At 38.1% G+C, this 13724-nt stretch overlaps 1 protein-coding gene across 1 annotated transcript in view; it reads left to right on the plus strand.

Annotated features, from left to right (window-relative positions):
- Nucleotides 1-13724, plus strand: part of pcp4b (Purkinje cell protein 4b) — a 38610-nt gene that overhangs the window by 16207 nt on the left and 8679 nt on the right. Inside the window, exon 2 of the mRNA XM_084716379.1 lies at nt 9273-9324. Coding sequence (XP_084572505.1) covers nt 9273-9324 — 52 coding nt within the window. The remainder of the gene's footprint in view (nt 1-9272; nt 9325-13724) is intronic.

A 13724-nucleotide genomic window follows, 5' to 3' on the forward strand; every position in this document is an offset into this window, starting at 1 on the left:
GGTTTGCAATAGTATATGCTGTTGAATAAAGAGACTACTATAAAGCTCTATGTCCTCGTGGATCTTCTTTATTAAGGCGTAGCAACATGAAGATTAAATTTTAGAGCTCATCCTTGATTTTTGGGCTACAGTGCATATTCATCTTGACATCCACTGGAACAGAAATGGTCCAGACACTGGGAGTTTAGTGCATGTCATTTTCACTCATACTTACCAAACACAAACTAAAAAACGAGTTTAAAAAAAATCACACAGGCGTCGGGTGCAAAGAGGCAGCTTGCCTCCAGCATCCTCTTCTGCAGGGCAGATAACTGGGTTTGGCTCGGAGTGAGGGAAATAAAGGCTTACGCTCAGCAGAGTGAAAGGAGACGGATGTTTTAAAGGATTCTGTCTGAAAACCTCCTCCTCACCCTCTCCCCTCTCCGTCCCCCGATGTATGCCCAATCAGAGATAAAAACATATTTACATTTCTCTGACTTGCAAATGCGCTTACAGTATATGCACAGTGAATCTTCTGTTATTCTGCTTGACTCGCCCTCTGTGTGTGTGTGTCTGTCTCTGTGTATGTGTATGCCTGCATTTTCATCTATATGTGTGTGTGTGTGTGTTTATGTTTTCCCCTTGAAGTATCCTAATTGAAAGCCTGGAGGCACAGATTCTGATGAAGCCACTGTGGAGTTTGCAGGCAGTATGCTACAGTAGCTCTGCTGTTTGTGTGTGTGTGTGTGTGTGTGTGTGTGTTTGTGTGTTTTTGTGTGTATTCCACCTAAAGGCACACAAAAACACACACATCAAAACACTGTTTGTTGACCTTGTGTCCCCGTGAGACTGTTAATGATTAATGAGAGGCACAATATGTATCTCTCTGCTCTCTATCTCCCTTGTCAACGTCATGTAATTACTGTTTTTCTGCCTCTGCTTGATTGGTTTCTCTTCTCCTTGCTTCTCCTTCTCACAGCGTGTAGGTCCTGATGTGTCCACAGGTGTGCCGATTTGTTCACCAGTGTGTGTGTGTGTGTGTGTGGGGGGGGGGGTTTCGAGTGCACGTTTATCTGCAGAGTGAGGATAGCCCCTTTCCCCCCTCAGTAATCTCACTCATCGAGCTGCTGTTATTGCAATTTACACTTGGCTCGGCCCCAGAGCCGCTCAGCCGTAATGGTTCCTCCTCTCTGCGCCGCCCTCGGGAGTGTTATAGTTTCTCATCACCCCTGCAGTGAGCTGAGCACGCTCGCCATAAACAAAATGACCTCGAGCCACGTCTTGTATTTAAGCCATAACCTGTTAAACCCCGCAGAGCCTGTTCTGAGTTTAACATCGTGATTATCATGACCAAGCTTCCACCTACAGTGCTGTTATCTCAGAGGAAAGATTCAAAGGATTTTAATGGTGCCATAGAGCACTGCTGTCATGTTAAAACCTCATAACTCTAATTTTGTTGGCCATAGAGCTTTTAACCGTGGAGGGATAAAACTTTACAACCATTTTTTATGAAAACATTTCAAGCAAGCTGCAGAGGTGTTCAATATATGGGCAGATGATTCTTCAACACAGAATCCATAAGCTGAACAGGGTATACTGAGTCTTTACGTCGATGCCTAAATCAATAATGTTAGCTTTTTGCATTTGAGCTCCCCTCACTATTGAATTTAAGCATCATTGTCAGCTCGGTCTTAACATCCAATATGTTACATTCCCAATTAAATGATTACTGACAGACAGAACGGCCAAGAGAAGATCATTAAGTTATTAACCTAACAAACAGTACTTTAGGCCTTCTTTTATGGTGCTTTAAAGGTGTAATATGTAACTTTTCTGCATTAAATGACCAAAAACGTTATTACGACTTATGTTATATATGTTGTTGAGTTTTTTAGTTAGATTATCCCAAATGTTTCCAACAATTGTCAAAGAAATTCATTATTTATTGAAGATAACAGTGTGTTTCCTATTAGAGTGAGTAAGTAAGCTGCAGAACATAAGTAAACATAAAATGAATAAAACGTAAATATTACTTTGTTCATGAGCATGATTTCTACCTGAGTCATGTGAGACAGATTTTAATCAGTTGTGATTGTTTAACAATGAACAAAACAACTCCCATGATCCCACACTAGTTCAGATGTCATCAAACCATGTCTTTTGTTAGTGTTTTTTTAAATGTGATAGAAACCCCTGGTGGCAGAACGTACACATTGTGTGTTTAATGTTTCTACTGAACTGGAGTTAAAGGTTTTAGTTTTAATAACACTAAGTTTGTGCTTCTAAGTATTTTTCTGAAAAAGAATTTGCCACTTTTCTTATTAAATTCAAACTTAGGTTTTGGAGTGTTAGTTGAGCTAAATTAATGACATTATTTTGGGCATCAGAAAACATTTTTCCAGTTTTCTGACATTTTATAGACCAAACAATTAGTAGATTAATTGAATAAAGAATCAGCAAACAAATTAATTAGCAAAATAATTGTTAGTTCCAACCAGCTTTGCTATGATACACCACTTTTGATGATAACAGTGATATTTAAAAAATGAATTATTGAAATAAACTTAATAAAACACATATGACATACACGCACACATACCTTTCTACTATCCATTGCACTCTTTGAATGTTTGTGTACATTTATAGACTCTTGCTCCACATTCTTACACCAATGTTGAGTGTAATTCATTTGCCAAAAAACAGACAAAATGTGCAATTTAAAAGTTAAACATGAATTTTACTGTGTTGTTTTTGTCTAATTTTAATATCACAATCAAATTTTTTAGCCTTAATAATCATGTAATAAAAATCTGATATCGTAACTGCCCTAGTTCCATCCATATGATCGCTTAAACTATTAACTAGGATGAAAGCTTTAGTTAATATATTTATGTATGACTTTGTGAACAAAAGAATAAATACAAATATGTGTATATGAATCAGACATAAAATAGCTCATACGGTTGCAAGAATCCAAACATGAAGAAAACTGAACAAGCTGTTTTTTTTATGCCTTTGGATCTTCCTATAGGCTTATGGGAATGTTTAATGATGCAAGAGCTACAATTGCAACCATATAGCCTTTGCGGTTGGTCTCTCCATGTAATACAATATTAATCTTTTTGCAACAGTGCTGAAATGTTACATCAACATTATATCTCCAAAAGAAAACAAGAGTAACTCAACCAGTGGAGCTTGAGGGCAGTTTTGTTTGCAGCACGGTGTGGACCGACCGACTGCTCGGTCTCATTCTGTTGGTGCTGGTTTCTAGGAGCCACATTAGCGTGTTGTGAAGGAGCAGCTACTGTAATGTAACTCCAGTGCAGGCACCAGTTCATTTCATGGCCATTACAAGAGGCTGATGGAGAGGCTCAGCTCTTCTCTTTGAACTGGGATTAGTAACAGGGAAGAACAAAACTGTGCTCTTATCTGGCTCTGATATTTGTTTTGAGCTGCAGGGGGGCCGGAAGAGAGCTCCGCGGTGTGACTGTAATGTTAAACGCCGCAAAGCAACGTGATAAGTCAGGTTTCACTTTGGATTTTTTCCTGACAGACAAATGAAAAGAAAAAGCTGGTATATTTCTGATTAGCCTGACAGGTAAACATAAACTGCAGGGTTGTACGCACATATCTCACACAAGTCTTTTTTTTTTTTAAACAAAATTCAGAATTGCATCAAAGACAGCCTCAAATTAGACATTTCCTCCCGAAAGGCACGGTTGTGTTGTGCTCTGAGCTTGCAAGGATGCTTCAGCTCCACCACCACCACCCATCCCTCTCCACAGCATCAAAGCACAGCACACGCTGTTTGAAATTCATTGAAAGCATTGGATTAATAATGCAGAAAGAGAAGCTCAGAAAAGAGGACACATAGAACGATGCCTTCTTGACTCCTCAGCTATTAAAGCATGGAAACCCTTCTGACATGACCAAATGGGAAACCTTTGAACGAGCGAGGGAATAGCTGTGAAAAGGTTGCGGTGAAAGTAGCTGGAGCTAAATCCCCCGGGAGGCTGCCAGATACACGCTACCTAAATGAAACCATTTCCTTGATCTGTTTTGTTACCCGTGCCAACTCCTCGGTGTTTTCCCCCTGAATTTGTTCAAGATGGAATAAAAAATCATTCCATATGAAATGCTTGATTGAAATACAATACAACAATAACACATTTTATTTATATAGCACTTCTCCTTCACCGGTTTTACAAAATGCTTTGCAAAAAATACACCCAGATCTCCTCAAGCCCCAATAAGAACAATATGGAGAGAAAAATAAACCTTTACACGACATAAAATATAGGAAATATTACATTTGAGCTCCCCAGTCCAAGTGTCATTGGAAATATACAAAATAAAACCTATTTTATCTCCTGTAATTTTGTCAGTCTTTGTGTCTGTTCATGCTCAAGAGTTGCCATGTATCAAAGTAATATTTGCTTTCTTGCTGAGAGGAAGAAGATTGAGGCCATTCTCAAATCTGTTTATTTAATAAAAAAGATAAAACCAGGTGATAGAGAGCTTAGCTTAGCAGAAAGACTGAAAAATGCTATCACGACTTGGTCCAAAGGTTAAAAAAAAAGTTTACCTACCAGCACCTGTAAAGGGGTATTTACCTGGCACAGAAACACAGACACACTCCCCTTTGTGTGCTCTGTGCAGTCTGCTAGACCCACCTGAGTGCTGGAGAAAGGTCTGGCTCTACATGTGATTGTTCTGCTGTATGGGAAAAAAAACATATTGTATATTGTATTCTAAACCAATCACAATCGTCAAAGCCCAGGATGCTGCAAAACAGTGTAACACTGGTGCAACATTTGCACCTCAGAGGGTTTAGACCGGCATTACAATGTCTAAATCACTGTAAAAGACAATGTGACTCCTTCTAGCTTTGTTATGTTTGTGCCATTAGCGATCCAGGTACTAATTTGCCATTTCTAACATGTAAGTTGCTTGCAGAGGTTGTTGTTGTCTCCAGAACAACAGGAGACTTTGAAGATGCACATAAACTGAAACAGGCAGCCAATGGCAGGCTTATACTCATAGTCCTAATCCAGTGAGTCAGACTCTTATAGTTAATGTTCGTATAAGGTAATGTCTGATTGGGACAAATCAGCCTGGATGGCACAGCATTCAAATTAACGTGAATGACACTAGTTCAAATATTTCTTTATCTTTAGTTACATGTTATATTAACTTTGTTTAGCTGTACAAAACAAAGGTTTTACAAAATTCTTTTTACTGGTCTGTCTTGTTATGGATTAAACACCTAACAATTTGCTTTTTAACCTTAAGACAGAGGCAGGCTAGCTGTTTTCCCCTTTTTCCAGTCTTTATTCTAAACTAAACCAACTGTCACCGGGCTATTTCTTTATACAGTAAATAATGAGCAGACATGAGAGAGATATCGATCGTTTCATTTAACTCTCTGCAAGAAAGCAGATAAGCATTTCAAGGTCTGATAATTTGGTTTTTGGTCACTCCCAGGCTCCAGAAACTTATTTGACTGCAAATGACTGGAAACCTAACTTCTGCAGTACTAACTCTCCATCTCCCCCCATTTTCTTTTCTTTTTTTCCACCCCAGAGGAGGCAGTCAGTGAGTTGATTCTGGTCATTTATCTTCCCAATGCCAATGTTCGTATAAGTACATCTTAACTGCAGAGGGAGGTATTGATCCTGCTCTCCCCTCCCCATCCTCCTCCTCTTCAGTACAGAAAAAAAACACATCCTATCATCACAGCTCCCACCCAAGCTGTGCATATGAAAACACAAGCTGACAACTTGTCTGCCAGCTGGCAACAAGCTCTGAAAATTGATGATAAGGGGAGTGACAGTGTAATTTATGCAATAATTTCATATAATAGACTTTTTTTCCTGCACAAACACCACCATCTTCAAATTGACACACACTGACTGTGCGTCGACTCTCAAGCTTTTAGCCTCCTCTACCATTGTGTGCGGTTCGGGCGTAAATCACCATGACAAAAAATATTATGAATGTTATCAATTTTAACTCACTATCTGGTTTGAACAGTTTCTGGGAGTTTCTATAGGGGAGCATTCCCCCTTTCAAATTTATGTACATAGTGAAAGTCTTTGTGAGGTTTGTGGCAGTGACAGATTGTTGAAGTTTGGAGTTTTACACTTATTTTCTCCACTGAATCCTACCTGCTCTTTGGTCGTGGCTGTGAAGATAAATGGGCCACCAAGGCGGTCGCAAACACAAGCCTAGGGACATCAATTATAACAGGGATAGCTAATGCTGAATTAATTAGCATGTGCTGATATGGGGGAGCAGCAAACAAGAGGATCATTTGATGCTTATCAGGTTTTTAGCATACATTAGCACTAAACACTATGGTGAATGGTCTGCAGCAAATCTCCATTTGATCAAATCTTAAATGTCTATAAACGAGCCCTTAAATGTTATTTTCTTGAAACAAGTGCAGAAACACCTTTTAAATTATGTGTTCAAAATCAACTCAAGTACAGAATGCATGGAGCTAAAGCCAAGTGTTAGTAAGCTTAGTTTAGCACAAACCACATAAGTTCCCCCTGTAAAACAACTAATTTTTGCAGTTTGATTCGTGATTGACTTAAACAAATGTGACATGTTAATTCATGATTTTAGAGGTGTGGAAGCCAAACTGTTTAATTGTTACAACTCTAATTTACTGAGTGTTCTCTTCTTGTCTTACTTGCGAGAAAGTAGAAAAAAGAAACCAAGACTTTAATCCATCAAAGAAGACATGCTAAACCGTGCTTTATATATTAGAAAGTTCACATCCATAGTCATTGAATTCTGGATAATCTTTCACTAAATATACTGAGTGCATCGTGCGCAGTGAGCCGAAAACTAATAAAGTGCAGCATTTAAGTGGATCTTTTCAGCAGAAAATGATTCTCCAAAAATGTCTCCCCAGTGCCACCTTAATACTGTGTGATTAATAAGACGCTTATGATGTAACATCTCAGCACAGACCTTCTTCCTTACTTCCTTTCCTCAATCCATCCTTGCTCCTTTTCTTTGCCATACTTACTTCCTCTAGCTCCTTTATCATTCGCTGTGATGCCCCCTCTCTCTCTCTTTTACTCTGCTGCATATTAAAAGCAGAACTATAATATGGCTCTAAGAATAGCTTTGCCTAATCTGCTCATTATGATGGGGTGTCACTCCTCTGCTCCTCTTTAGCCCGATATCTGCTTTACCCTTTTCATGCCTCTAATGCTGTCGGCACCTGCCTGAACTCTGCAGACCTCTATGTAGAGATAGAGGGATTTAACTTCAACATATTACATCGTTTATAGTGCTTTTAAATATATCTCTAAGCATTAAAAACACATAAACGACCAATTATTTCTCTCTGCAAATGTCTTAAAGACTATGGTTATCTCTTTTTTAGGTGAAACTCTATGAGCTCCCTTGTGTTTGCTCTATTTTTGAGTGCACATTGACAAACTCGCACGCCACGTCATAAAAAATGGAGGAGACATACTCTGCATTAACACAGCCAGAATGTGTTATTTCTCTGGAGATCAGTGCCTATTTGCAGTTTAATAAGAGGAAAGTGAGTGGGTTTGGAATACAGAGGTAATAAGTGTGGCAAGCAAATTGCTAAAGGATGATGAAAGTTGACATTTAGATAAATGTTGCTGCATTAGTGTGTAAGAATAATGATTATGTTATATCAGCTACCTCGTGAGAGTCGCAGGCTGTGCAGGAGAAATTTTAGGTTATTTTTTACCTTAGATGCTTTTGACATTTATATCCATCAGTATGCCTGTTTGTTTTTTGTACACCTATGTATCTTGTGATGCGGAGTGAAATTAAATACATGTGAGAATGTGATTATTACATGTGGTCAAGAAGAACCAGTAATGTCTAATCATGAATTCTCACAGTTGCAGAAAATAAATGCATGTTTTTATTAAACTGCTTTCAATACTCAGTTCTTTTTGGTCAATCGACCCTTCCTAAGTCCCACCCCTTTTTGCTCTGTGCTTTGATAACAGTTGAGCGAGCGTGGTAACCTACCCCGCAGAACCTCAACCAACTTTCTCCTTTCCTGTACTTAGATATGCTATGTGCTAGGCTCACCTACGTTGAAAACAAAACCAAATTTTTAAGATGATTAAAAGATGTTGCCAGCGTACCTATAGATAGGTTAGCTATAATGTAATGGTAGCCAAATGCTAGATAACTTGCTAGCTATTGATTCATATAGATTAAATAGCTAGTTAGCCACTGTTTTGCTAACATTAGCTATCAGATGTAACTAGCAAGCTCATGATTAATGTAGATAAGCTAACTAGTTAGTATTTTCTACAGAGGTAAATATTAGCTAAGTAGCTAGCCTTTTGCTAAGGTTTGCATAAGATAAGACTATATATGTTGTTTTTAAGCGTACCCTAGCAACGTCTTTCAGCCATCTTCATCCATTCCATCAGAATGTTCTTATCAACAAATACAAGCATAACACAAAACTTATCCAGTTCCAAAAAGGGGGAGACTTGGGAAGCACCAACTACAGCATTTTACCATTACTATGGACACAGTTCTGATCATAGAATCAGGATTTACCAGAAGCAATAAAGTCATTTTTTAATCAAATTCGTATGACAAATCATTGATTTTATTTTAGTAAGTAGCCATGTAATAAATGGAATAAAATCCAGTAGGGTGTTTTTTCATAAAGTTTACCCTCCATTGAAGTACATGTTTTATGGAAATACACAGCTATTTGACAGCTTGCATAACTCTCACTTTTGTCACCTTCAGAATAAGCACAATAAAACATAAATGCAGTGGGAATTAGGTCATTTGCTTTGCTTCATGTTGGTGTTTTTCTGACCTCTGTTATATCACAGTGCCAAGCTGTAGTAAAAAGCGACACCTGGGGCGTTGTTTCTCTTGTGGTCATACTGTATATTGTCTTAAGGGTCTTTTTACTGTGACAGGGCCCTAAGCCTGCAGGGTCTCCTCTGCCAGGCTCACGTGGTCAGAACATGGGGACCCCACTGGCTAAAAAGCTCCAGAGCGGAGGCTGTCGGAGAGCGTGCTAGCAGATTAGGTGGCAGTGAAGCCCCCAGTAGATGTCAGAACAATCATGAGGACGAGGCTTAATTAGCAAAGGGCACAGAGCAGTGGTGCATGTTCATCTCATTTTGATATGATGACAGGATTGTGGGAAATCATATCTGGTTGTGCTGCAGTCTGGTGGATATCTGTTTGAAGGAAATGTGCTGTGAAAAGAAATGTCCATCTTATTCATGTTTTTTGTTCTGTTGTTGCAGAGACAAGGATCTGGAGCAGCTGCTGGCAACAACAAGACATCTGGAGGACAAGGTAAACAGATAAAGATTTACATCATTAGTTTTATTTTCAGGGCATTTGCATCAACCCTAAAAGAACTATATTAAAAGTGGATTTTTTACACCATTTTTCTAAAATGGTGCAAAAGTCAGAGACAGAGAATGATTGAAGAGATGATAGGGAGAGTCAGTGGGCAACAGTTTACAGTATGTGTGGTCCTGTGTACCTGAGATGAGCTTTAAAAGGTACATTTCACATGACTGACAGTAACAGGGTCTGAACGGTGGCAGGCATCAGAGTCTACACACACACGCACAGAGAAAAAACCTGACCTCTGGGCTTTCTGTCCATTAGATCTCATCACACTCTGACAAGAGGGTGTCATGTTATCTTTTACATGACATGGAGAACATTTCCTAACAATCGTTTGAATTAGTTTGTCTTTTTTAAAAAAATCCATTTTCTTCATCACTATCATGTGTGAGTCATCACTATGTGAGCTTTACAAATCTGCTTTTTATTGTTCGTCAGTATTGACTCACAAAAATAAAGTACAGTGCAATCATATCAGGGAAGTAACGAAGTACAGATACTACTACTGTACTCAAGTACAGTAGAGATTTCAGGTATTTTTATTTTTATTTGAGGATTTAATTTTCTTTTTTCTTTTTAATCCCTACAATTTAACAAAAATATCTACACTTTCTCGTCACAGTTTCAAAACAGGCTTTTTACTACTTTTTACTTTTGTTTTTTGAGCACATTTCAGAGACTGCATGTTTTAAGTTTTAACTGATTTTGAATCAGTATTTCTAAATTTTTCTCTACTTTCCCAAGCATCGTTACTTTAATTTAAGCATATAATTTGTGTACTTTAATTTGTGTAATTTTGCCACCTTTAAATGCAGTGTAAGAATTTTTAGCATGTGTCCTGCTTGACAGCAAATCAGCTCTGCTAATAGTCAGGTGTCACACAGCAGATTGGTGAGTATGGAACGACTTTGTTGATGTTTTAATGGAGTTGGAAATGTAGAAATGTGGAAAGATTGGAAATTGTAAGCACTTTCCATAATCAATCATTGGTAAGATTAACAATCAATCAGAAAAATGTTGCTTATACCAAAGAATACCAAATGAGTTTTTATTTACCTCAATCAAAGCTTTATTCCCACAGCAACATGCTGCACAGCATGCATATCATATGAACCATATAAAGACGTAGGGGTCTATATATTAACTATATTAACAGATTACATGCTGAGCATTTGATAGTAGATTGATTAAATTTTATGTGATTGATCAAATTTTTGACAAAAAACTGTTGATTAATCATGTCCAGTTATCGCCCATGTACATTATGTTGAATTTACCATGTGAGCTTTACAGGTAATTCTTCTCAATGTTTCTTACCTGCCCTTTATGAGCAGCTGGCCTTTGTTTTGAGAGGCCATTATTTGAATATTGTCTTTTATTACAAAATGTATGGTATATACTGTTGAGTAGTTTTAACAATGCACAATGCAGCTCCTGTGCCGCTTAACAGTTTTCTCATAAATATCTTGACAAGGCTGAGTATTGCTCTCAGCTTAATGTCCTGACTCAGCTGGGTAAAATAATACAGACAACAGGAGACAAAGCTGAAATGACCATCAGCTTCTGTAAATCCAGCTCCCTGATGATTGCCTCCCTAGACGGAGAGACGGACCTCCTGTATCAGTTCCGTCCTCGGGGAAATAAAGTTCAGCTCCGTGCACCGAGTGCATTACAAATCATGTTTATTGCTGAGCCTTCTGTCATTAAACCTATCACAGCAAAGCAAATAAAGGCTTCAACGAGAAAACTAATATCTTCCCTGCTTTCACCTCCTCTAAATCATGGCAGTGATTTGGCGTGTTGCCCTGACTCAGCATCGCATCACAGTTTGAGATGGAAGCAAGAAGAATGAGCTGTTTTAGAAAATAGTGTGCTCTTTAATTTATTCAGTAAATGTATACATAATGCTTTATGGAATCAGGATCTAATCAGTAGAGTAATGCATTAAAATCTTCTGCAAACCAACAGGTTTGAATGTCTAATGATCAAATATATCTTGTATGTATGATTCTTTTATGTGCACATTTTTTTTTTTTTAACTAAAGTAAATTATTTTGTTTTTAAAGAGCTTAGTCACATCACACATTTTACATAGGTTGTAAAATGGTATTTCAGTTCATTTTTTAGCTAGATCCTCGGCTGTCAGGTACGTGGCTCTTGTCACTAACACTTTAGAATAACCATCATAATGGCTATTATATGTATTATAATTATTAATTAATTAATTATATGTATTATTGCATCTGGTGATTATAATACATGTATGTACCTTATGTACACATTATGTTATGTACATAAACATAATTATTTTAACCCAAAGCATGATCTTTTCCTAAATATACCCAAATAGTTTTTGTGGCTTTATTTTTAATGTCTATGTGGGCATTGCATATTAATTATTGTTAACTGATGACACATCCCCACACGTGGAAAACTGATGCTAGATGGGTACATACAGCGTCATAGTTTGAAAAGTAGGGCCAAGCTGCTGTATTTGAACATGTTGTCTACAAACATTAACCGGATGGTTATTGTAAAGTTACAATTGATGTTTATAATCATATATGTTTATAAATGGTTACTTAATACTGTGCTGTGCATACTTTAACATTAAGTGAATTCCCATTATAAAGTTGCAACTGATGCTTATAAAACTTTACAATTGCTTAATAAATGGTTTATTAAGGATATATAAACATTTATTTAATGTTTGTTAACAGTAAAGAAAAAAATTACTATAATAACTATGACTAGTGGTCATGTCATGCATCTTAATATATGTTAGTGTATCTTCTGTTGCCCAGTGTTTTGTAGTACATCCAGCTCTGTGAGACCCAGTCAGCTCCAGTCAGTTTATAATAGTCAGTATGCTGAAATGACATCAGCCAGTGAGAGACAGCTGTCTGACCGACCAGCCCAGTGAAAAACTAATTTTGTAAACTGAATGCATGATTTCTTTCACACCTGTCCTTCCTTTTTGCTTTTACAAATAAAGGACCATAATGACACCAAAACAAAACCTCACAGGGCCAAGTGCATCTCTTCATCAGACAGATTCTTAATTAATTTTTCAAGTCAATTTGATCAGATTCACAGCAGCGTGAAAAGATTGAACTGTTTTTGTTTTCAGCTCTACAGTATGATGACTAGAAACAAAGACCACTGTCCTACTGTGTTTTATGTTTTAAACAGCTAATGATTTATCATAACAGCCAAATACAAAATATACTCAGCGTACAACCTTGAACGTATAAGCGAACAACCTACATGGTGGTGTAACTGTATTCCACTTTTAGCCTATAGATCCTCGGGGGATCAGTGTTAGCGCTGCACCTTCACAAACTTCACGCATTCTCAATCTGAGATGGTCAAAAGAGTCATGGCTGACCCTCCCATTGTCATGTTGTTGTTGTGTGCAGACAGGCTGCTGTGACACTGGAAATATTAGAGTGCAAAAATGTAATAAAGAGGGGAAATTCAATCTCAAATAATCTGTTTTCGCTTTTTAATTTCTTTCACAGTCCAAAGAAAACCCAAGAGTGACAAATATTCTTATGCAGTCTAACAGAGATGAAGATGTTTCTAAAGTAAAATCCCACATTATTCGTGATTGAAGGAAGCTTTAAAACAGGAACATGCAGCCACTGACCCTGTTTGAAAAAAATAAATTGCCCCATTAAACAGAGTCACCGTTGAGCAACATTATTCACCAACAGCAATTAATGGGTTCCAGATTATGTAAAGCAGAGGCTAAGTTGAGATGCTGTGTTGCAGGAGGCTAATTTTTCACTGCCTGTAGGATTCAGGTCTACCTTTTCTATTCACTTAATAAGAAGAGAAAGCGAAGGAAGGTACACAGCCTGCAGTACACACACACACACACACAGACACACACACACACACACAAAGCACTCCTTTGTTGTCTGACCTTGACAATTAATTTGATGCCTGGAAAAACTGCTTTCCCAGCGCGTCTGAAGCGTGCCTCTCAGTGTAGAAAGAGTTTGGGAGGGAGTGGATGAGGAGGGAGGGAAGGACACTGCTATTGACTCTCGCCCACTCTGCATACCCCCAGCACACAGTGGTCTTTAGAGACAACCTCTCACAGGCTCAAGGACAGCCACAGAGAGATGTATTCACATTCACTGGGACTCATTTTCAACTGCACGGGTACATGCAACTGTGACGCACCTCAGTGATGCCGCAGAGGCTGTTTACCTGATAACAACAGGGACAGTGAGGCCGGAGGATGGAAGTGTTTGTTGTAAAGATAACAGCAACAGATTGAACGTTTATCAAGCGGACACAATCGAATCAAACTTTTTCCGCTCTGCTGCCTC

Source organism: Lutjanus erythropterus, chromosome 4 (assembly GCF_056507025.1).
Source record: "Lutjanus erythropterus isolate fLutEry1 chromosome 4, fLutEry1.hap2, whole genome shotgun sequence".
In the NCBI taxonomy this organism is placed as follows: domain Eukaryota; kingdom Metazoa; phylum Chordata; class Actinopteri; order Lutjaniformes; family Lutjanidae; genus Lutjanus; species Lutjanus erythropterus.